This window comes from Nannobrachium achirus (assembly GCF_963921795.1).
Source record: "Nannobrachium achirus genome assembly, chromosome: 24".
Taxonomy (NCBI): domain Eukaryota; kingdom Metazoa; phylum Chordata; class Actinopteri; order Myctophiformes; family Myctophidae; genus Nannobrachium; species Nannobrachium achirus.
In genome coordinates, this window is record NC_137831.1 from 26226361 (window position 1) to 26252287 (window position 25927).

The 25927-nt window shown below is 44.3% G+C and overlaps 1 protein-coding gene across 1 annotated transcript in view; it reads left to right on the forward strand.

Annotated features, from left to right (window-relative positions):
- Positions 1-25927, forward strand: part of LOC308280178 (von Willebrand factor D and EGF domain-containing protein) — a gene marked incomplete at both ends in the record, with an annotated part of 83611 nt that overhangs the window by 36555 nt on the left and 21129 nt on the right. Inside the window, 9 exons of the mRNA XM_080720441.1 lie at positions 1512-1648; positions 2526-2687; positions 4149-4253; positions 10336-10450; positions 17124-17425; positions 18584-18803; positions 19119-19256; positions 22986-23426; positions 24102-24272. Of these exons, the coding sequence (XP_080576567.1) occupies positions 1512-1648; positions 2526-2687; positions 4149-4253; positions 10336-10450; positions 17124-17425; positions 18584-18803; positions 19119-19256; positions 22986-23426; positions 24102-24272 (1791 nt within the window). The remainder of the gene's footprint in view (positions 1-1511; positions 1649-2525; positions 2688-4148; positions 4254-10335; positions 10451-17123; positions 17426-18583; positions 18804-19118; positions 19257-22985; positions 23427-24101; positions 24273-25927) is intronic.

Here is a 25927-nt window from a genome sequence, read left to right on the forward strand (position 1 = left end):
AAACGATAAATTTGATGTCTCCCCGGGACCCAAAAGATGAAAACAATAGATTACGATTGAATGACTTAAGCTGCTATTGTCACTATTTCTACTATATTGTATTTGTATTAATGTGTCATTAATTATTATCTTTTGATCGTTTTGACATTAACTCTCCCCACGCTTTGAACGTTAACGTTCGCCCCATTTTTTACAGAACCTCGATGCCAATACGGCGCTCGTTCGGTTCGTTCGTCTGATGACTGTAAGCTGATGAGGGGTCGCGCGGCCGTTTACTGTAAACACATTTTCCGCGGTGATGGTGTAAAAAATCCATTATGCGTTAGATCAACGGAGAACAATTCACTTCCTTGTTGATTTCCTCTGGCTGTAAGGCTCTGTGGCCAGTGACTGGTCTTCTTCTTCTTCAACACATAACAGGCAAATTCACATTCATTCTCGCATGACGCCGCCCTCTGCTGCCTGGCAGACCAAAGTGCACTATTGCACAATAAAAAAAAATATAAAAAAATAAATGTCTGTCTATCTGCTATAACGTCGCAAAGGTAAGCCGCCTTTTGATGGCACCAGACCCAATAAATAAATAAATAATCTGGCAGTAGGAGAGTTAATGGCATTCTTTTGAAAATGTTAGTTCAGGGGGGGATCAATTGAAATAATGTTTTTATTTTTTTATTTTTTTGTAGGAACAAAAACATAACCGGACAATTTTTTTGTTTCCTAAACTCAACAACCGGTCAGTTTTGAGATATCTACTCATCGCTTTCGTAGATGAGTAGGTACTGGGAATCGGAAGGTCGTTGGGCCTTCCAATTCTGTGTCACTGCAGCTTAAGAAATTGACAAAAGGTTTTAAGAAAGTTACAGATTCCTGTCTCCTGATAGGTCAGACTAAATATAATCTATCCTCCAGACACTGGATGGCCAAACCACAACCTCCACCCCTCATTTCTCACATGGCCCTCTTCTAGCGCCACCATGTGGCCGATTCTTACAAAACACATTTTTGGACACTGCTCCTACAGATTTTGCCCTAAAATCACACAAAGCGGTACACATTATCTCTACAGTCATGTCATCAACATTCATCTGTCCCATCTAGCGCCACCATCAGGCAGATTTTTGCAAAACACATTTTTGGACACTTCTCCTACAGATGTTGCCCTAAAATCACGCAAAGCACAGGTACACAGTATCTCTGAAGTCATGTCATCAACATGGATCTGTCCCATTTCCCATATTCCCTGCTGATTGCCTACCAATGCCTTCTAAAGTTTGTGTATGCGACCTGACGGTCGCTTATCTCCCGATTAGGAAGTCTTACTGGTCTATCCTCCAGACACTGGATGGTTGACAGTATCCTATGTCTCTTGACAGAAAAAACTACAGTATAATCTCTCTTGCATACTGTATACAGATTGGCTGATTGCATTATCCGTCTCCTGATAGATCAGACTATAATATCTCCTGCAGATTTGGATTGGCTGACAGTAGTCTCTTGTGTCCTGATAGGTCAGCCGGTGGAGGTGACAGACCTGGAGAACAGAGGGCTGTGTGACATCAGACACTTTGACTGCCGCAGTGTCCGGGTGTTTGGCCTGGGCTTCATCCAGTCCCCAGACCTCAGCTGTCTGGCTACCAGACTGACAGTAAGACCCTTCACAACATCACCAAACATGTCTGGAGTCTTGACCCCCAGGGGTCCTTGATGGGGTTCCAGGGGGTCCCTATAGCTACGATGCTGTGAAAAAAAAAAAGCATTTGTTGGCCCGGACAGCTGGTGTAGCAGTCCGGGCACCTAGGCTCAATGTAGCCTGACAGTGCGTCGCGGGTTCCCTGCGACCTTTGCTGCGTGTCACTCCAAGGACCCCAAAAAAAACTTAAAGACATAATTTTCCTTCCTTCCTTATTTCTTGTTTTGCTTTGCATATTTGTCTCACTTTGTAAACAAATCTTAATATTGGACAGATACTGTAGCCCGGGTAAATATAAAATGCAGTTTTTAAATTATTTCATTCATTACAGGAAAACAACAACAACAACTCAAACTGACTGGCCTTTCCTCAAGACCACCTCAACAATGAACATTACATCTGACACCGGACTGTCATGTTTTTATGTCTGTTTGTCCGACGTCTATAAAGCACTAGAGATATTTTGGCAGCCTTAAGATTAAAGGAGCTATAGTCAACTTTTTCATTGTAGGGCCGACACTGACAATGGCCAAAATTATTATTTTATCATTATTTTATGCTTTTTGTGGTCATCTTTGAATAGAAACACATATATGAAGCTTATTTGTTTATAAACTATTTTCGAAACATTATTTTTATTTTAGCATCCGTTTTTCAAGAAAAAGTTGACTATAGCTCCTTTAAGACATTGACTGTTCTGTGTGTGGTCCACAGTACATGAACGTGTGTGTGTGTGTGTGTGTGTGTGTGTGTGTGTGTGTGTGTGTGTGTGTGTGTGTGTGTGTGTGTGTGTGTGTGTGTGTGTGTGTGCGTGTGCGTGTGTGGTCTGCAGTACATGAACGGCGAGTGGTCTCCAGGTGAGAAGCAGAGGACCAGAGCCACCTTCCTGAGCTCCAAGGTTCTGGACTGCGCCGTTCCGTCCCTGAGCAACATGGCCGCCCACACAGAGGACTTCATGATGGATGACAAGCCCTACGCGCGCTGGGAGATCCAGGTAACGCTGACCAGGCACGTGCACACAGACATCAAAGGGGGCTAGAGCCCCTGCCCCTTTTATCCGTCTGTAAAAAGGGCCCTCTCCAGACCATGAATGCAGTTTTTACTACGGTGAAAGAAATGCAAATGCCCTCTTTCCATGCCATACCTGAAGCCAGCATTCAAGAGAATTGCCTTGTCCAAACTCTCCTTTCAGGCTGTGACCCCCCAAAATAGTTTCAACTGGGGACCTCCCTCTCTGACATGCACTTGGAATTGTAGGCTTTAGATTTAGTTTGACTCCGTTCCACAGATAAATATTGTGATCGCAATGCGAGGCGTTGTGACTTTGCAGACTATTTTCAAACATTTTGCCTCGTTCTTACATAATAAGTGGGACCATGTTTGACCATTTTATATAGATTTTTTTTTCAGTAATTCAGTAATAAATGGTCTAAAGCCTAAAGGGCTTTGCACACAGGCCGGTTGCGTTTTTTCCATTTGATACATGATTAAAACGCCTTGGATTTGGTGTGCAGAATCCGCACTGCAGATCCGGAAATGAGTTTTTACCGCATGTGAAAAGACACACGAATCGAACTGGGTTAGATCGGGAAAGAAACGCACTGCCGCAGACACTTTTCTGAGCCGGTGTGCATGAAGTCATAGAGAATCATTGGTTTCTTTTATAAAAAAAAAAAGAAAACGTTGTGCATGTCGTGCACATTAAGTTAATCATCTGGGGTCTGGGGACATCTCCAAATTCATTTGGGGACCCCCGGGACTATTTCACTGCTTTTAATGTTAAACGAGAGAGAGAGAAAAAATCTACCTGCTTCTTTGATTTCCTGGCATCTACAGTTTCCTCCGGACAACAGCCTGCTTTTCTCAGAGGCTTTTCTCAGAGTGTCTAAAAATAGCAGACTGCCCAGGAAAAGCAGCAAGCATCTTGAGTTTAATTAGTTAAACACAACTTGTCGTGTGTGTTCCGCTACTCTGTTTCATCACACGAGGTAATGAGACATGTTGCCGCAGCACTCTGTCTGATTGTAATTATTATCACATTTAGACCAATTCCCACGGTGGTCCCTCTCATCTGTTGTCCTTTAACTGGGTTGACCTGAACATGACGATCGTTCACTGGGTTCCGTTTGTTAATACAAGAAACAGCCCTATACAGTGCTATATATTAGCTTTTTGCCTCCATCAGGCAGGCCGGACAGCTGAAGCCTGGAGACTATGTTTTTGCCTTTGTCTGGTGTGATTTCAAAAGAATTTCATGCATTTAAAAAAAAAAAATATTTACACTATTAAATAGGGCTTAAGCGGATACTTTCATAGTGTAGTTTTGTAAGTTTGATTCCAGGAAGACATCATTATTTCCCCCTTGGGGTATTGAGCTGTTTGAGAAACACTGAACTAGATGGCAGCAGAATCCGTCCTGCCAATCTCGCCAATCTCGTCCCTTTCCTATGTCCAGGTGACGAACGACGGCTCCCAGTACAGCCAGGCCAAGGTGTTGACCATCTACGACGGCGTGTGCCAGATCTGTGACGCCTCTCCCTCAGGACTCTGTAAGTTAAAGGTACAGTAACTCATCACGCATCAATAAAGGCCACAGATAAGAGAGCCACAGATACAGTATATACTCTGTCAATCAGGGTCCCCCAGGGGCCTATACTTGGCCACTCCTTTTTCCCCTCGCCATGCCGAATGTCATGTTAATGTTGACAGTTCCCAAGGGTAGTCTTCAGATATCTCGGTCTCTGGACTGCTTCATCGGAACATAACAGGATCTGAAGGTCCGGGTGCTAATTGCCTGGAATGCCTCGCATGAGATGAGGAGAGAGGAAATCTGGCATGGAAGATTATACCTCGAGAGGTGGCTGTCGTGGCTACAGTGTTGTCAGTACTGCTGTACGGGGCTACAGTGTTGTCAGTACTGCTGTACGGGGCTACAGTGGTGTCATTACTGCTGAGACATGGACGCTCACAGCACAGCAGGAAAGGGCCCTGGATGCGGACCGTGTTTAAATAACGGGTTTAAATAACTCACAAAAGCCCTCCCATTCCAGATTGCACCATGGCGTCAACGTTAAACATTAGTGTATCGATCCCTGCGTCTCGGGATCGAATCCCTCTCGTGGCACTGTTTATTTATCATAATACGCATTGCGAATTATTTTATTAGGAATAAGGTTATGTTTAGGCCTGTTTGTGAGAACAGACTACAGCAGTAGTTAGTTGGGGGAAAAAACAGTTACAATGTCGGAGGCGTGCAGCCTCTGGCGGGCTTGAGCAACGAGAGGCACCGCAGAGCGAGCCGGCGTGCCGGACGTTGGGAAGGCTGCTAAAGCCGACTCAAGGCCATTCGAGTCTGGTTGAGGCATCTACACAAGAATGCTACAAATGGCGCACTATGTCACATGGCTGGACCAAATCAGAAATGGGAACGGCACAAGGTTGTTAGGCCCCCACAACTGGCGCCGAACAGACTGACACGACTGACACCTCTGGGAGCCAACCCAAGGCGCAGCTATAGGAAGGGAAAGAATGTTTGTGTGACATTGTAGCTCTGCGAAGTAATAATAACACATTCATTTAGGTAATATTATGTTATGGAGATGAGAGGTTTCGACCCAACAGCAACGAAATGTGCGGAAGCGGTGCTAAAATGGGAGACCTCCCGTGCAGTGCGTGCAGTTGTCACCAGTTGTTTGAACGTTGATGTGCAGCGGAGCGTTGTTGCATGGTCAGTGTGTGACGCGCTGCAGGCCCATGTCTGCGATAGCACTTACTAGATGTTGGATGTATCAAGCAAGCAAAGCAGATAAGCAGAACATGCTTCTCTCCCTCCCTGGTTCAACGTGGAGCAGATGTCTTGTTTAAAATCCCCAGGCACACACGCACCTCTCCTAGCACAAACACAGCCTGCACACACACACACACACACGCACAAACGTGCGTGCACACGCACGCACGCACGCACGCACGCACGCACGCACGCACGCACGCACACACACACACACACACACACACACACACACACACACACACACACAGTGTGAATGCCAGGGGATAATCTGTGCTTGCCAATGTTGAATCAAATTGAATTACCTGAGGTAGAGATGTTATGTTAGATTATTTATAGCTCATATCCTGTCTTGTTACAGTATACTGCATTTCCAGGGAGAGAGAGAGAGAGAAAGAGACAGCAAGAGAGAGAGAGAGAGAGAGAGAGAGAGAGAGGGAGAGGGAGAGAGAGAACGAGAGAGAACAAATCAGCCTGTTGCTGAAAAGTAAAAATGTTGCCCCAAATACAGGTTATATCGGTTTTCTGTAAACTGCTTTAACTTTTTTTTTTTTTTTTTTTTTTTATGACTTTATTTTTCAATTTTCAAATTTCCCAACAACATCACATACAAACAACCCCTTCCACCCACCCGCCCCACCCCCCCTAGGCTAAAAAAAACACACAGAAACAGACAATATACAAACAAAACATAAAAACAAAAACAAACGTAAGCAGTAGGACAGGATATTACACTCTTGGACAGGGACAACTCCCGCCACCTTCATACAACAGTGGCTTCAAAAAGACAGAGTAGATAAGCACAGTACAATCTGATAGTTAGTTAAAGGGATGTTCCTCAGCAAAGGCAATAAGAGGGGTCCAAGCTAGGACAAAGTTCTTGCTGGCTCCCTTGACTTTATACCTGAGTTTCTCTAACGGTATGAAGGAGAGGACCTCCTTCAGCCACTGTGAGAAAGAGGGCGGCTTTTTGGATTTCCAATTAAGAAGAATTAGTCTGCGAGCCAGCAAGGAGGCAAATGCCACCGCATTCGATTGAGGTGGTGTGACTGAGCAATCGGGGGGAATTATGCCAAAAATGGCTGTGTGGAAAGAAGGAGTTATTTCTGTTCCACATATACGTGAGAGCATATCGAATATTTCTCTCCAGTAGTTCTCCAGCTTAGGGCATGTCCAGAACAAGTGGCCTAATGAGGCTGGGGTCTGGCTACATCTCGGGCAGCCAGGGTCCGGAATGTTGAATAATCTGGCCAGCTTTTCCCCTGAATAGTGGAGTCTGTGTAGTATTTTAAATTGAATCAGACCATGGCGTATGCACATGGAAGACGAGTGAATGCGTTGTAGACTGCTCTCCCACATCTCCTCTGAAAACTCTTCACCCAGATCTCTCTCCCAGGCAGTCTTCGCCTTATCCCAAGTTACCTGTTTCAGGTCACCTATGTAAGAATAAATCATAGACACTTGTTTTTTGTCGGAGGGGCGAAATTCTAGAATAACATCCAAATGGTTCTTGGGTGGCATGTATGGGTATGAAGTAAACATTTTCTGGGTGAAACTACGGATCTGAAAGAACCTAAAGCGATGGGTCCTGGGTATATCGTGATCTGCACAAAGCGTTTCAAAAGAGATGAACGCATCATCCGGAAACAGGTCACTAAAGAACACCAATCCATTCCGATGCCAACACTGAAATGCATTATCCATCACAGATGGGGGGAAGAGAGGATTGTTGAGCACAGGGAGAAACCTACTTGGCTGTCTCAACTCAAAATGTTTCCTAAACTGTAGCCATATTTTGAGTGAGGATTTAACCACCGGGTTTGTGGGCTGTGTGATTTGGCCGAATGGTAAAGGAGAGGTGAGCATTGGCAGAGGTTTGGATAGTAACTCCATGTGAACCCAGTGTGGGCCCTGCTCGTGTTCATATGTGTATCTCCAATATGGAAACTTAGCAATATTCGCCGCCCAGTAATACCAGAGGAAGTTGGGTAATCCCAGGCCCCCAGCATCTCTAGGGACTTCTAGATACATTTTTTTCATTCTGGGGTTCTTGTTATTCCAAATAAAGGATGAAATTAATCTGTCTAATTGTTTAAACGTTGCTTTAGATATAAATATAGGGATCATTTGGAAGAGATAGAGAAATCTGGGTAGAATTGTCATTTTAACTATATTAATGCGACCAGCTAATGAAATCGGTAGTGTCGACCATCTCTTGAAGTCTTGTGTTGTTCGTTCAGTCAGCGTTTTGAAATTATAATTATATAGTTCCTCCATTGTATTAGTGACTCTCACTCCTAGATAAGTGAATGCTTTAAGTTCAAGTTTAAATGGGAAATTGGAGTAAACTTCGTCTGTGTGAGTGATTGGAAAAAGTACACTTTTTGAATAGTTTAGCTTGTAACCTGACAGGTGGCCAAAGTTCTCCAGAGTAAGTAATACTTTTGGTATCGACTGTGCCGGGTTGGATATATACAGAAGTAGGTCGTCCGCATATAGCGATAGCTTATGAATTCTGCCCCCTCTAGAGATACCCTTAATGTCGTCATCTGTCCGAATAGCTATAGCGAGAGGTTCAATCGCTAAATCGAACAGGAATGGGGAGAGTCCACAACCCTGCCTGCAGGACCTATAAAGTGGGAAATAATCAGAAATGTTGTTATTCGTCCGTACAGCAGCCATGGGTGACTTACATATTATTTTAATCCAGGTTAGAAACGACGGACCGAACCCAAATCTCTCCAGAACTGTAAATAGATACTGCCATTCAACGCGGTCGAATGCTTTGGCGGCGTCAAGCGAGATCACGACCTCTGTGACCTTTGTGACCTTTGGCTGATTTTCAGAATGGGGTGTATATAGGATGTTAAACAAGCGACGCATGTTGTAAAATGACTGACGGCCTGGAATAAAACCTGTTTGATCATGAGAAATTACTGATGGAATCACCGATTCAATACGGGTGGCTAATATTTTAGTGAGGATTTTGTAGTCACAATTTAACAAGCTTATTGGACGGTAGGAGCCGCATGATAAGGGGTCTTTGTCTTTTTTAAGCAGTACCGATATGATGGCCTGCGTCATAGTTTGAGGTAGGTGACACTGCTCAAATATTTCCATGTATAATTGACTGAGAATCGGAGCTAATTTATCAGCGAATTCCTTATATATTTCGATCGAAAAGCCATCAGGCCCCGGCGCTTTGCCACTCTGCATTGATTTGATTGCTTTTAGAACTTCGGCTGCCGATATCTCTTTATCTATCCACTTTTGTTCCTCTGGAGAAATCTCTGGTATAATTAAGCCGTCTAAGAACGCTTCGACACTTAGTGGGTCAGCAGGTGGTTCTGATGTATAGAGGGTTGTATAAAATTGTTTAAACTGGTCATTTATTTCTATTGGATTAGTGGTCTTCTCCCCTGTTGCCGTTATGATTTCAGGGATGGCGCTATTAGCTGCCGCCTGTCTTATCTGATGCGCTAATAATTTTCCAGATTTTTCACCATGTTCGTAAAATTTCTGTTTAGATTTGAAGAACAGCCTCTCTGTGTTCTTAATAGTGAGGCTATCATGTTCTGTCTTTAACAGTAGTTTTTCTCTGTAGAGTTCAGGTGTTGGGGCGTCTGCATATAAACGGTCCACTTCTGCTATTTTGTCAGTCAAGTCGTTCAAGCGTTGTTTGTATTTTTTCCTCTCGTGGGCTGTATAGGATATGATCTGGCCTCTAAGAAAAGCTTTAAGAGCCTCCCATACTATAGATAGCGACATGTCAGGAGTCTGGTTTATTTCCAAGAAGAAATCAATCTGTTGAGAAATTAGCTTTTTAAAGGATTCTCTAGACAGCATCATAGGATCAAACCTCCAGGTGCGTTGGGGTCTGACGCATTCTGGGAAGTTAATGTCCAGTTGTACCGGACTATGGTCAGATATGACGATGCTATTGTATTTACTGTCCTTTACTAGAGGGAGAGTTCTATTATCTAACAGGAAAAAATCAATCCTACTGTACGAATGATGCACAGGTGAGAAGAATGAATATTGTTTAGTAGCAGGGTTGTTTTTCCGCCATGGGTCAAATAATGCATACGCTTCTATAAATGACTGAATAACAGCTCCGGCTCTTGAGATCTTACTATTCGGTTTGGGATTAGATCTGTCTTGTTGAGGTCCTAGAACAAGATTAAAGTCCCCTCCCCAATAGAGCTGGTATTTATTAAGGTCAGGGAGTATTGCTATGAATTTAGTGAAAAAGGCTGGGTCGTCCCAATTGGGACCGTATATATTAGCTAGGGCCACACAGGTGCCATAAAGAGTACCTGTCACTACCACATATCTCCCCTTAGAGTCAGCTATAGTCTGTTGTGGGACAAATGGAACACCTCTTCGGATTAGGATAGCTGTACCTCGTGTCCTACTGTCATTCTTAGAGCAGAAGATTTGGCCTATCCAGGCTTTCTTTAGCTTTGCATGATCACTAAGGCCCAAATGAGTCTCCTGTAAAAACATTATGTCTGAGCTCAGAGATTTTAGGTGAGCAAAGACCCTACTTCGCTTTATCGGGTTATGGATTCCCTTAATATTCCAGCTTATAAAGCGAAGATGTCCTGTATTTGGAGTATTAGCCATTGGGTCCTAACATTGGTGAATAGATGGGCGAGGTGTTAACTTTTTTTTTAAGTTCTGTGGTTAATGATTAAAAAATGTGATGCATCATCACGACTCCTCCAACAATTTTTTTCTCCTCTTTCCTGTCTTTCCATTTGTCGCACTCTCTCTCTCTCATTGCCTCTGTCTCTGTCTCTCTCTCTCTCTGTGTCTCTGTCTCTCTCTGTTTCTCGCTGTCTCTCTCTCTCAGGAGAGGACATGTACGATAGACGGGATGTGCTTTGCAGAGGGAGACTCCAGTCTCACCAGCCCCTGTCTCATCTGTGACCCCGACGCCTCCAAGTTCTCCTGGTCGCTCAATCAAGGTATAATGGTTCCATTTGTACACTCTGAGTTAAATGAACCCTGAGGGTTTTACAGTGTAGATCGGGGGTCCCAGAGATAAACTAGACTGCACTCTGTCGAGGTGACAACTTGCGTCTTGTGCACTTTTGTGGCCATATTTGGCCTACTTGTGGACCAGCAGAGCATGCAAGTACTGCGATCGGTGCTCTTCAGTGCTGTCTGTATGCATGTAGGTGGACAAGTTAGCAATCTGTCGAGGTGCCAACTTGAGCCTTGTTTTTTATATCAGGTCGCACTTGTTGATGGTGATGTCACCAAGAACGCTGATCCCTCATTGGCTAAAGGCCCTGCCTTTGTACTGTTGGAGGGAATCAGACAGGCAGATGCAGACAGCACAGTACTTGCATGCTCTGTTGGCACAAGTACAAATAAAGGTATCAAATGGGGGTCTGTGGCCTAATGCAGTGATTCTCAACCTGTGGGACAGGGCCCACTAGTGGGCGGTGAGGATATTCCAAGTTGTGCTCTTCCTGGTTAACCTGACTCCAATCCAGGCTCCATTTGGAACGCTCAGTGACCAACCGCTGAAGGCTTGGATGGGGCCATCTGTCTATCACAGTCTGTGCATGCTAACTCCAACCAATCATATTGACATGTCAACAAGACGTATAGTAGCTGCGGCAGCAGCAGCAGGAAAGTAAACACTAAACGCATGCCTGTTTTTCATGCGAGGTTGCGCGTCTCTCTCTCTCTAGGGGAACACACACCAGCTGTGGACAGGCTGCCGGACATTTTCCACCACAATGCCTGGATATGGGCCTAACAGTGGCATATCAGCCACGATGAATAGTGAAAGAACTGCAGTGCAACAGGCGCTTCTCGATGGCGTCACACCTGCTCTCGCTAAGATCCCGCCCGTAGCTTCCGCTGATTGGTTTGATATATTTGAGATATTGGTTTGTATAGCTCCAATCCTTGAGCTGTTCAAGATGGAGGCTGGATTGGGAACTCGATACCGCCACCATGTGGCGAAGTCGGGTTACTTGACAGTGCCCAGATTCCAAAACCTGACAGGACCCGGGATTATTTTAACACAATCACTCGGACCAGGGTCGGTTCTGATTCTATATTCTCTGACCTCAGGTCTGTTTATCATTATTATGTATATAAAATACCAGAGTGGATGCGACAAGACCCGTACTCACCGCTGATCAGTATCTACTGAGTAGATAACAATGACCTGGGATGAGATTACTGCAGTGCAATATACGGAGAACAAAGTATGTGCTGTCAGTTCAGTGAGAGCGGAGAGTGTACAGACTCAGAGTGCATCAAACTATACCTCCATGGAATCAAAATGTGCACCGTTGTTTGTGCGGCCATGGATTCCTCCTTCTCATCACTTTTCACCATTTTCTGGGGTCGAAATGTAGCCCAAGGAATGTTTTTCATGCAAAACAAATGCTTGCAATGGATTCAGAATCATGAACCCCCAGTTTGACCCCTCACATGCTACTTAAAGCAGATTTCTTTTCTTTTTAAAAAAAAATTATTTTCCTGTGTAGTCGCAGTGTAATGGGAGAGTGAATATACAATTGGCCATAACTTTTTTTTCGCAATGCTTCCGGCAGAGCAGGCCTCTCATTCTGTGGACCTTAATGACTAAACTAATAGATAAAACAGAAATAAAAAGTACGGCAGAAAATCACAGGTCATCTCACATCCTCTAGGGGTGGGTCCCTGACTATTATCTCTTAGGTCACCCTTATTGCGCTGTTGTCCTTTTCCCGTCTTGGCTCATGGTTGCCAGTTCCCACTTGATGTTGCGCGGGAGGTCCGACTGTTCCAGACCGCTCCGAATAACCGCCGTCTTGCATAACGTTTTAAGACTGGGATTTAAATCTAAGATGTACATGTCATCACGGAACTTTGTGGACTTATCACTTCCTCCGACAAGGATAGCGAGATCTCCCACCACGCTACAGCACGCATTATTCACTGGACCCGGGCCTTTCCCTTTGGTTTGGACCTCTTTCCAGGAGAAGGTCTCTGGATTGAATTTCCACAGATCATCAAAGTCCTGGTTCAAGTCGCAGCCACCGTATATGTACAGCTCTCTGTTGTAGACAAAGGCTGCATGACTGCAGCGTTGTTCTGGAAGAAGCTGTGCAGTAGGTGTGCTCAGCCAGCAGTTGGTCTCTGTGTCAAACACTCGGATGTCTTTGACATAGCGCTGACTCTGTTCCTGGCCCCCAAATACAAATATCTTTGTTCCGATGATGGTGGCGGAGTGACATGATGTGGCAGGAGGTGGCGTGCCTCTGGCGTCAATTAGAGACCAGACCATTGTGTTGATGTCCAGCTTGTAGACGTCCCTACTTTTTCCATTCAGAATGGTAAATCCTCCATGAATAAACATTACCTTCCCCAAGACACAGGCAGAGTGGCACACCATATTCTCTAGAATAGACCCGGAAGTCCCGCACGCTAACCATTTATGGGCAGTGACGTCGAACACACAAAGATTCTTGCCGCTAAGGAGACCCCCCCAAATGAGGACGGCGTCTTCCATGAGCACAGCTGTCGCGCCCGCCTCCATGTTGTTTAACCATTCTGGTCCCGTCGGGCGCAACGTCGACCAGCGCAACGACACAGTGTTGAGGACGTGTACGCCCTGCTGATCAAATAGGTACACCTTGTCCTCCACAGAGATCGTTGCATATCCGCCATGCCCATCATCTGGCCTTTTCTTATTAACCGTCCAGTAGAACATTTCTGACTCCGACATCAACATGAAATAAGAGCCACCTGCTGCTTATATTGATGCCGCAGCACAAACGCCACGCAGAACCTGGCCAATCATCAAAGCCGATGACCTGTTGTATGTCATAATGTCGTATACACCACCCAAATATGGCAAATTGATCACCATAGCCTATCAAACCCAGACCAGTGGTGAACAAAGTAAATACTCATAGTATTTAAAAGTGCAAATTGCAATGTACATTTACTGAAATAGTCAGAATATTCGTGTACATTTTGTTCCCAAGAGCCCCTAGAAATGTAGTGTCCAAGGTGCAATGTTTTTGAAGCGGTGGAAACCGCTTCCAATGAATGGCTTTGTGTGTATCACGCCCATATAAGGTCACTTCAGTCCAGAATGAACAGGCTTTTTCAAAAACAGAATTTCCGGTCCCTTATTACCTTATATGGTCAGTCCAGGCCAGGATGAACAGGTTTTCCTGTCCTGTACGTGCAAAATATCAGTCCAGAACCAATAGGTGTCGTAATGTGTTTCCCATGTCCATATATGGTCATTTCAGTTCAGAATGAATAGGCTTTATATGTCCTGTACATCCAGAATATGTGTGCGGTGTCCCTCCCGGTCAGATGAATGGATACTTTGAGGATTGGTCAAGCTTCACATGATAATTTGGCCTTCAACCTATTATACCAACTGTCATACCGGCTCTCCAAATACATTCAGAATAGAGGTTTTATCTGTCCACCGCTTCACTTCGAACCGAGGTTTGATTTTTATTTAACACAATCGTTGCTAGCCAGGCTGTAATTAACACATCAACTGGCAGGTATTCATTCATTAATTCATATTCCTCTACCAATTGTTTTACTGTGTTTTTGAGATGTGCTAACCTCTACTACATCTGGCTCTGTATGTATGTATGTACTATATGTCCCGCATCTGTATGTCCCGCCCCATCCCACATTGGCCAAGCTTCGCGGGACACTTAATGAAATTAACTCACACTTCACACTGGGTAGGATTTTTACCCTATTCTCACCGGCAACTGGAACACACCATGTGGCCAAGATGTAAACAAGAAGCACATGGCCATGCGGAACTAGGGATGTCAAAAATGGACCTTTATCAAAATCGATTATTCTATAGCAATATTCGAATATTATTCGAAAATCGATAATTAATTATTATTATTATTTTTTTATTAAAAAAAAAAAAAAAAGAAAAATCTTCTGTTTTTCGTTTTTTTTTTTTTACTGGAGTTCAATGCACATTTACATATGTACAACATGGCTCTTCAGGTAATTGGTAGCCTAACTACTACTCTTCATCTTTCTTTTTAGTGTGCCAGTGTACTGTTCACCTAATCTCTCAAGAACAGATTTTGTGATGCTTTACAATACAGAGGGCGCTGTTTTCCCTTTTCTTTGATGATGGCCACCAAGTACCAAACAATCAAGCCTGAATCAATCACACCTGTGTCTGAGACAGGGGGGGAGGAGAGTGTGTAGCAGGCAGCTGCCACTCTGCTGTGCTCCTTCACTCTACACAGTTTACAGTTGGTGCTGGTGTGAATAATAAATCAATGGCCATTTACTATTATCATTAATACTATTGTTAGCCTATATTCTATATTTTGGTTTAAACTAACTAACTAAGCCAAAAAATAGTATAAAAAAAAAAAAACGAAAAAAAAAAAAATATTAATATTTTTTCGATTTTCGATTATGAAATATTAAAATCGAATATTGATTAATGGAACGAATATTCGAAAATCGATTATTCGGTGACATCCCTATGCGGAACATCGTCATTTCTTTCTTTCTTAGTACAAAATTGGGTGTTTTATGCCCGAAAATGCACATGGAGCGGCATAAACGTTCTTTCTTGCCAACTGCCACCAGACTGTACAATTTGCATGTATAAGAACCCTCTCCCTCATGCACAGAGTCATGGATCGACCCACTACTTTTGTGTTTGTGTCCTGTTTGTTGTGTCCATTTTGACCCGTAGTTTAACTATGTATTGTCACGCTATGCGGCCGCAACACCTGAATTTCCCTTCGGGGATTAATAAAGTATATCTCATATCATTTCATCTCATTTATTGAATCTACTGAATTATTACTAATATTAATACTGCATTAAAGAGACAGCAGACTGGGGAACAGGGCAGCTTAACTCTGCTCGTGTTCCAATGCTTAAGAGCAGGGGTCTTCAACAGGGGGTCCGGGACCCCTAGAGGGTCCTCCAAATCTTTGTGTGATAGAAAGAAACCTGTTTTTTCCCCCTTTTTTATATTAATCACTAGCAACCATATTCAGAGAACTTTAGCCAAAAATAGCAGATCTACAAGCTCACAGCGCGAGGCGTTGTGAGCTTGTAGATCGGCTATTTTTTGGCAAAGAGCTTTGGAGGGGGAAAAGAGCAGACTAAGTACTGTGAAAGGTCAAGTTGATTAAGTATTGACGGTTCAAGTGGTTAAATATCTGAAAACACACATTGACATGAATCCAAAATATACTGATGGACGTGCTGTCAAACAATTAAACTATATGGAATCTATGATAAGGTTGTGGGGGACTGGGGTCCTTGGCCTGAAAATGTTGAAGACCCCTGCTTAAGAGACAACAGACTGGGCTTTGACGTGTGTGAAGGCAGGCCTGCAGGCCAGGGCTTGTTGGGGGAGCCCGTCCCATCTCATCTCATCCCTTCCCTTCCCAGGCAGATGGCCTCTGTGGTCTGTTGCCTTTTGATGTGCTCCTTGCTGAGAGAGGAGCAGGACAACACGAGGACGGATATCCCATCCTGCTTAATGACACACTAATGACTGCTGCACAGGAGAGCTGGGGGACCTTTTAGATCATGGGTGCGTGGGTGGAATAGGGGGGGGAGTGGATGTCCGGCCTCCGTTTTTTAAAGCGGGCCACAAGTTTGATCTGGCCCATGAGGAAATGCATAAATACAGGAAAAGCATCTTCATAAAACACGCGCGCATGCAAACACACACACGCACGCACGCACACACACACACACACACACACACACACACACACACACACACACACACACACACACACACACACACACACACACACACGCACACACAAATCATTCTCTAGGCAGCAATTACTTTGATACAAGAAAATAACATGAGATAGTTATACTAGCACGTTCTTCCGGGTGGTCTGTTCCGGGCTGTAAGAAGTGTGGCACGTGTTAATGCGCAGGGATTATAGGCACGTGCCTGTGAGATCCCATAGAGGGGGGTGGGTGGACATTAGGGGGTATAAATTCACCGGAAAAAATACTAAATGTTTATTTTTTTTACATTATGTTTTAACCTCTTAATCCCCATACTTAGTTGACAGAATTAACAAGGCTCTATATTAGATCCCCTGCTTTTTCCTCTACACACCCTACAGAGAGATGACTGACTCAGCTAGCCAGCTCTTGATAAAAGGACTTAACATTAGACAACAAATACACCTGTGTTCACTCTCTTTGGGGCCTGTATTTGGCTTGTTTTTACATGGGAAATTATTGTCAACATTGGCGTAAAACAGACCTGCAGACATTTTCAAATTGTTTTCTTCCCCGACTAACAAATCAAGTTGTTTTCAGAATTTTATGTTAACCCTAACCCTAAAGTGTGTGTCCAAAATAATCCCTCATTGGGCCTAACAACTTCTACAAGTCTACAAACTCACAAGACCTGCGAGCTCACAAAGCATCGCGTTGCAACGCGTTTGTGAGCTTATAGGTTTAGAGGGAAATACTAGAAGACCTAGGATGGAGCCCTGGTGGATTCCAGTCAACAAAGTATATAGAGCTTAAGAGGTTAACGACAAACAACACGCACTGACAGCGTCCTCTCTCCTTTCCTGTTCTCTTATCTCCTATCATCCCTCTTATCCTCTCCCCTCCCCTCAGTGAATGAACCCCCGACCTTCCACCGTCCCGCGGGCCTCCTCAGGACGTTCCCCGGGGAGAACTTTGTCTTCCAGTTCTCTGCCTCCGACCCCGAGGGCTCCGCGCTCCTCTTCCAGCTAGAGGAGGACCAGGGGCAGAAGGAGGACGGAGAGACCATGGAGGAGGAGGAGGAGGAGGAGGTGCAGCTCTCCCCGGCGGGTCTCCTCATCTGGAAGGTTCCTCGCGAGGAGCAGAGGCCTCGCCGCTCCTTCCGCCTCACGCTGTCGGACGAATGCGACGCCCAGAGCACCACCCACGTGGAGGTGAGAGGGGAGACGGGGAGAGGAGAGGCCTGGCCAGCGGGAGGTTTTGGGAAGACTCTTGATCTGCCATTTGTTTGTTTTTGTTTTGTCTTGTTATTCCTGTATCTTAAAAAAAGAAATCCCCCCAAAAAATCCAACTTTAATCTACAAACCTGCGGTGTTCACTTCGCATGGTATCAAACGCGACACCACGTGCATATCTCCTTGTATGGGCCGTTCTGTCCGTGACATAAGCTGTGGTGACGCCAGTCTCTGCGTACCTTCTGTGACGTTAGTCTCGGGTTATGTTAGTCTCATGTGAGCTGTTGGCACTGCATACAGGGACATAGTGACATACACACAAAGGACAATAGAGGACTGTATAGTATACATGGGGGCATATCATTGCTGTCGGGTGGAAACCTTGGGTTAGTTGAAGAAAGTCGATTAACATGCTCACCAATGATTCGCCATGCAACTCCTGGCAATATGCAACAACTACTTGCAAACCATATCCATATCCACAATGGCAGTTTCAAGGTACATTGCATGGTGTGGACTGGCCTTAAAGCTGTTTTGTTGCAAGGAGTTGTGATCGTGCAGTTTTGCCTTTTTAGAGGGAATCCACTCGGCGGCCTAAGAAGACCTGGCAAAACGACTGTGCTGGAAAGCAGACTTTAAACCGATGATGATTAGTCACTAGCTCTTGATACTTTTCATTTGTTACTTTTCATTTGTTAAATATTTATAAAACCCACAGTTCTAACCACTTTGACTTTCAAATATATATTTCAAAGATATACTTTACAAGCAGATCTACAAGCTTAGTGTGCTTGTGAATCAGTTATTAGTGTGGTTGCTATGCAACACATTGTATTCGGTCCAATAATCTTTTCCCAGTAGTGAACATTTGTCACCCGGGTTTGACGAAATTCATTTCCCAGCGGATTCCTCGTGATTTGCGTCACGGCAGCCACACTTCTTTCTAGTTTTTCTAGTTTTCATCTACTTCTGCGCAAATATGAAATGCGAGAGATGCAAGGTTTCTGCCTGTCAGCAACAAATCAACAAGCAAAGCAGTGTGAGAGAGAGGAGAGGTGGGAAAGGGAGAGAAGTAGAGGAGAGGAGGAGGAGGCGAAGAGGCGAGGTGTTGAGCAGTGCGTTTGTCTCCCCCTAAAGGTGGAGGTGGTGCCCTGCGGCTGTCAGAAGGGAGGCACGTGCGTGACGGATGTGAACTTCCCCGCGGGCAGCGGGAGGTTCCTGTGCGTGTGTCCCGAGGGCACGCGGGGAGAACTCTGTGAGCAGGAAGTGGACCGCTGCGCGTCGTCGCCGTGCACTGCCGGGGTGTGCGTCAACGCGGCCGGCGGCTACAGCTGTGAATGTCCTACCGGGCTGACAGGTGAGTCAAACGACAAAATATATTGACAAATGGCAATTTTGTCAACAAATAAAAACTAGACTAAAATGTTTGGGACGGACTAGTGGAGAAGAGATCCAGTAGAACTAAGGTATCATGGGTGCACGTGGGTGTCCCGCAGCGACACACGTTAATCAGCCAACTAAATCAACTGTAGATTTAGTCGACACACACACACACACACACACACACACACACACACACACACACACACACACACACACACACACACACACACACACACACACACACACACACACACACACACATTGACTCTTCTCTTGTGTGTGTGTGTAGGTGTGACGTGCAGGGAGGACATCAATGAGTGTGAGAGGAAGCCATGCTTCCCTGGAGCTCCCTGTATCAACAGCTTCGGTTCCTACGGCTGTGGGCCCTGCCCCCAAGGCATGCTGGGAGATGGAGTCACATGTACAGGTAAGATCGAATTGTCTTACGCATTCTACATACATGAAGATTAATTGTCACTCAAATAATTGCTGTTAACGATTTAGTTTTGTTTTTGCCGTTGACAATTACATTTCTGTTTGGCTTTCAGGTATTGAAATTGCACATATGACACAGATATGACAGAACCTAAATATACAAAGAAATTACAGACATTGCTCGCATCGCGACACGTTGTGAGCTTGTAGATCTGCTATTTCCACTACTTTTGAAATGTTTGAAAATATATGAAAAATGTTTGCAACATGGAAACATGGTTATGATGATCATGACAAAATAATTGCGATTATGTCCAATAATTGCGATTAGACGATTATGTAACAATTGTGACAGCCCTACTTGTGGTCAGAGTGTACCTTTGACTTTCTGTTTGCCAGATGTCCTTGGCAGAATGTAAAATAGGACTCAATTAGTTTAGATAATGTCACTTGTTTCCAGAACGTTTCTGTAACACGTGTTTTTAACTTTGCTGGGATCCCGATGTAAATGACCCACTTTATTGGCATATTTTGTGCACTTGTAAAGTTGTAAAGATAGAATACAAGTCGTTTACGAGAGTGAATGACTTGGCCCGTGCCGGACCGGGTTTTGCAGTCCTCTGCTCACAGATAACAGACCTGGATTCCTTTCCCACAAGATCTGGATCTTATTACAGGCAGGACCTGAGATTATAATGAAAAACTGCAGGCTTCTTTCTGTTGAGTTGAGCTGTGCTCAGACCAAAACATAATACATAAATAATTCTCCAAAAAACTAAACTTCACTTTTTTTTAGAACACTGAACACTAAACACCTCCATGCATTTTGTCAACCATGCATTTTGTCAAAAAGGACAAATCCTTTTTGACAAAATGCATGGAGGTGTTTAGTGTTCAAAATTACCTCTCTCTCTCTCTCTCTCTCTCTCTCTCTCTCTCTCTCTCTCTCTCTCTCTCTTTCTCTCTCTCATATTATATCTTTTCTGTCGGACAGAAACAACTCCAAGATTCTCATTTTTCAGGAAATGAAAAAAGAAAGAAACTCAAGTGGAGTTAAGAACAGCTGACAATGGATTTCCAAACTAATTCATGCCTCTGCAGCTGCCCTGTCATGCAGGTAACTCCACCCCCTCTGGTGGAGTTAGCTGGTTTGGCAGACAGTTTGAGGACCCAATGGAGTTAGCTGGTTTTGTCAGAAGTGCTCGTCCCTGTTAGGGATGGGACGATAAGCGATATTATCGTTTATTGTGATAAAAAAAACTCATGGAGATTTCATTTATCGTGATATCGTCCTCCGTCATGCACTGGGATCAATTAACCTTTTATTTGCCGAGCTGCATATCCGGTACCACTTAAACCCTCTATAATTGGTAAAAGGTACTTATAATATAGCCTACGTACTTCTTTTTCACTCTATCAAATGTCTTTGCCAAAAAATAGCTGATCTACAAGCTCACAATGCGTCGCGACGCGTTGTGAGCTTGTAGATCTGCTATTTTTTGGCAAATGTTCCGCCCCAGAATAAAGGCTTATAATATCGTAAATCACGATTTTTTTTCCCTTCACAATAATCGTGAAATGACATTTTCATATCGTCCCATCCCTAGTCCCCGTACGCGCACATTTATAAAAGTATATTCTTTCTCCCGTTTTCACCCGTCAAGCGCGGGTAACCGCTAAGTATCCGCAGATACCCGAGGGGTAGGACTTGGAGGACTCTGGGACGAGGTCATGGGATCTCTGTCTGGTGTTTCTCTCACTTAAGTGCGTTAGACTAGTTCATGGCCACTGTTCCTTTGAGTGTCTTAGAGACAAGACCCATATGAATGATTAGGAGCAGCAGGGTATGGACTGAGTGGTCCGCAGGGAGTACTTGCTGTCATTCTGTCCCTTATCCCTTGTCCTGACTCTGGGGTTTGTCTGCAAAAGTTGCCCTTTAATGTTCCTTGGCTCCGATCTGTCACCTCTCTCTGCCTTCTGTTTCGTTCTCTACCTTCGCAGGTTTCTCTCAAGTCAACCCAACCCTTCTCTTTTTTCTCTCGCCCTCTCTCTCACTCTGTCTCTGTCTTTTCTTTCAAACTCTCCTTTTCATCTATATCACCCGTTCTCTGTCCATATCGCTGCATCGTCATCACACTTTGTCTCCCTCCTTCTGAACATCTCTCTCTCTCTCTCTCTTTTCTCTCTCCTCGTCTGTCTTCTCCTCGGTGGTGTTGTCAGGCGGATGGATGGGTTTTTTGGTTCATGTGTGAAACATCCACAGCTGTTGTCAGGGCTGCTGGCAGCAGCGCGGCGCAGCGCTGCCAGGGGTCTGCTTTGCATTTTCAGCAGGCTTAAAACCGGACGCACGCTTTACCAGCTCCGATCTACCACAGTGTACAAGTACTCTGTGCAACTAAGAGCCCTGTTTTTAAAATCTCCATTAGGTAAAAGTACACAAGTATCAGCATTAAAATGATTGACAACCAATGTAAGGGGTTTTAAGCAGATGATAAAAGCAGGTATTTTAGAAAGGGTACCCCTATAGTTTAAGAAAGACAAGGGAGTGTGTGTTTACTTTGTACTGTATATGTATGTGTTTGTACAGTAATTTGTATTGTTTTTAACTTATTAACTGTTATTTGTATTTGAGGACCTCAGCGGAAATAAGTCTCACGACTTTTGTGCGTAATCCTCGAATTGCTGTTGTGTTTTTACTGCTTTTCAAATAAAATCAATCAATCAATCAATCAAAACATGCTTATAAAATAACAAGTATTATTGATGCATTAATGCAACCCAAAATGGGTCACGCACCTTTGTTTGGTAAACGTTATAGCGTGCGCCCGGCATAACTGTGTATCAGTGTAGCATTGGAAGGAATCTCCTTGATGTAATGCTCTGAATTGTGGTCCATGTTTTGATGGGGCTTTTCATAAATAAATCTCCTTCATGGGTAAGTGATGCTCAGTGAATCGCTGTGCAAGACTAATATTGACCTCGACTTTGCCAACGGACACATTCAGGGGACCGTTTGATAAATGACATGCACGTACACACACAGGGACACAACTTTCACCGGCTTCTGGCATAGGAATGCACGCACACACACACACAAACACAAACACACACACACACACACACACACACACACACACACACACACACACACACACACACAGTATCATGGTCCATGACAGTGGTTCGTACAGTGCTAACTGTTAGCTTAGCTCCCTGCCTGGCTCATAACCATGCCTCGATGACATCTACATACAAACTCACTCTACCTCTTTCCATCACCCTTGCTCACTTTCTCTGCCCCCCAATCATCACATCACACATTGCAATGCATTGTTAAGTGAGCGTTGTGAGCTTGTAGATCTGCTATTTTGCAAACATCTTGGACAAATCATACCCAGTGTGAATTGATCTTAATTTCAAGTGTACGTACAGACAAAGCCAGATGTACAGTAGGAGGGGTTTAGCACCACTCACAAGATATATATTTTGGAAATGATGATGGGGGTCCTTAGATTTAATAAAATCAATGTTTGTTTGCTGTGAACTTTGAAGAATAAAAGATAACATGACAATAAATCTCTCTCTCTCTCTCTCTCTCTCTCTCTCTCTCTCTCTCTCTCTCTCTCTCTCTCTCTCTCTCTCTCTCTCTCAGAGGACCCCAGTCTAATCCCCGTCGGCGCCGCTACATCTGCTCCTCGTTCGACCATCCCCAGGTTCCCAGGTGTCGCCCAGCGCCCGTCCAATCCAAAGCCAGAACCTCCCCGCAGGTCTCCAGGTGGTAGCCTGGTCCGCGCCGTTCCCAACAACAACATCAGGCCTTACACTCCAGGAATTACCCCGGCCTCGTCCCAAACTACGGTTCCCGATCCCAAGAAGATTCAGGGAATCACGTTGCTACCGTCTCAGTCTAGGATCGACAACTCGAGAAAAACCCCGGCGGGAAGCGCACCAAACCCGCCACGCGCCAACGCCGACGTTCCCAAAAAAGACCCAGGAATTACACCAGACCCATCCCAGGCTAAGACATCAGATAGTTTGAGGAAGGTTCCAGGTATTATCCCAGATCAGGTCAAACCAGGTCAGTTCGTAGCGGGTGAGAAGGCTTCTGCCAAGACCTCTGCCGTCAGCCTGCCAACAGGGAATGGGAAAACACAAAATACTGGTGAGTTTACAGCAGTGTTGTTTTTGACAGCAAATTTTGATTTAGTTTTAGTCATAGTCTTTTGAATAAAATGTCATTTAGTTTTTGTCATAATTTAGTCACCTGAAAAGTATTAGTTTTAGTCTAATTTTAGTCGACTAAATATCATACGATTTTAGGCGACTAAATCTACAGTTGATTTAGTCGACTAAAATGTATTTTGGCAGGCCTTGATGACATCGTAATGCCTGATTTTACACATGTTGTGTGCTGAAAATAGCAGATCTACAAGCTCACAACACGTCGCAGCGCAACACGTGAGCTTGTATATCAGCTATTTTCAGCACGCAACACTTGAGAGCAACCAAACATAAAATGTGTCTCTTTTCCACTAGTCCCTCCCTAACGTTTTAGTCTAGTTTTTATTTTGTTGACGAAATTGTCAATATATTTAGTCTTAGTTTTAGTCACCCCAGCTTAGTTTTTGTTTAGTTTTTATTTAGTTTTCGTTAGTGGAAAAAACACAGTCGACAAACATTTTTCGTCATAGTTTTAGTCGACAAAATCAACACTGGTTTACAGACTGCACAGGGGTCTGTCACCAGGGAAACTCAAGGAGGCCCCTGGGCCAATTATCTTTTAGCTCAACATCCAGCGCTATGACATCATCATTATGTGGTGTTGATGTCACTACAGGTTCTGTGGTGTCTGTCGCGGTGAACGTGTCATCGACGTGCGCCAGCCGGCCTTGTTTCCCCGGGGTGCAATGCATCAACCGCAGACCCCCGCACGTCGGGTACGTCTGTGGCCGCTGCCCGCCTGGTCTCCATGGCAACGGACGCACCTGTACCAAGACCACCAAAGCAGGTGAGCTTTTCATTTGAAATGTAACTGAGGTCTCCTTAGCGGATTATTAGGGACTCAACACCCATAAGAGACTCTAAAGGGCCCTTCAGATGAGCAGCGGTTGTCGCAAGGGCTCCTGCTAGGATCAGCGGCGGCCGCACCGCGGTGAGACACAAACACATACCGCGTGAGTAAACGCCACGCGGTATTTCACAAAGATGAACACAATCCATCTCTCGCCGCCCGCATGCGCATGCACGAATGAGCACGCTCGCGGGGATTTCACGGGACTGCGCCCGCCTCGCCGCCTCTAAACTTCTCCGCGCGGCCGAAAATAGCCGCCCGCCTCCCATTGAAAATGAATTACTAGGAGGCGGTGACCACGTACCGTCTGGAACCCCCTTTACTCTGAGAGAGACCCCATCCACCATCCTGAGAAAAGTCATTGTGACCGCTTGCATCTGCGATCTTGTTCTTTCGGTCATGACCTACATATGACCAAACTTGATCATGTCATTCATTTTTAATTAAAATGTTTTTTTCTTTTCATTCTTCAGAATGGAATGATGTAATTAGTTGTTTTGGCATTAACACTCTCTCTCTCAAATGTCACATCGGCAATTTGATTGATTTTATTTCAGAAACGACACATAATTAACAATATACAGTATAATTAATGTTGAGTGGCTTTTATTATCGCCTGTCACAATGACACTGAGTGGGTGCAATTCACAGCTGGGCGGTTACAGAACTGTCTAGACATCTTAAAAGGATGAATTTGTTTCACTTTTGGCATTAGCGCTCTCTCTCTCAAATGTTACATCGGCAACTTGATTGATTTTATTTCAGAAAAGACACATAATTAACAATATACACTACAGTATAATTAATGTTGAGTGGCTTTTATTATCGCCTGTCACAATGACACTGAGTGGGTACAATTCACAGTTGGGCGGTTACAGAACTGTCTAGACATCTTAAAAGGATGAATTTGTTTCACGGCGAGGCTTTAGTTTTGACTGATTAGTTTTGTTTTGTGTTTGTTGGGTGTGATGGTGATGTGATTACTGTGAGTAAATCCCTGTGGGTGGCCTGACAAACTGTGTAAATCACTTTGAATTCTGTAGTGAGAAGAGACTGCGACTGCATGCAACAATACAAACATCTGCTTGTTTGTCATTGACTCCACGCACGGCACACAGTTCCAGCATTGGTTTTAACTCTCAAATACCTGGAAAGCGCCCGAGTCGCGTTAGATTTTAACCACTTTAACCACTATTGTATGCTTTAACCTTAGAAAAATCGTGAAAATGTGTGCAAGTCTATGAATATCTTTGACCCGATCTTTGACCCGACTTCTAAATCCTTCCTCTAAAACAGTGGTTCTCAAACTTTTTCATGTCAAGGACCAGGGACCCCCCAGAAGCAAATATTTGATTTACAAATGTTCGCTTTTAAAAATAAATATATTCAAAGACTTGCAAAGAAAAATCTTGATTTTTCAAAAATAGCAGATCTATAAGCTGGCAGCGCGCGCTGTGAGCTTGTATATCTGCTATTTTTCAATGGTTAAAGTAGTCAATAATCCTAGGGTTTTTAAATGGGTTTTAAACACCGAACATGCTTTGTTGTACTCGCAATACGGAAAGATCGATTATTGTCACATTTTTCCCCAA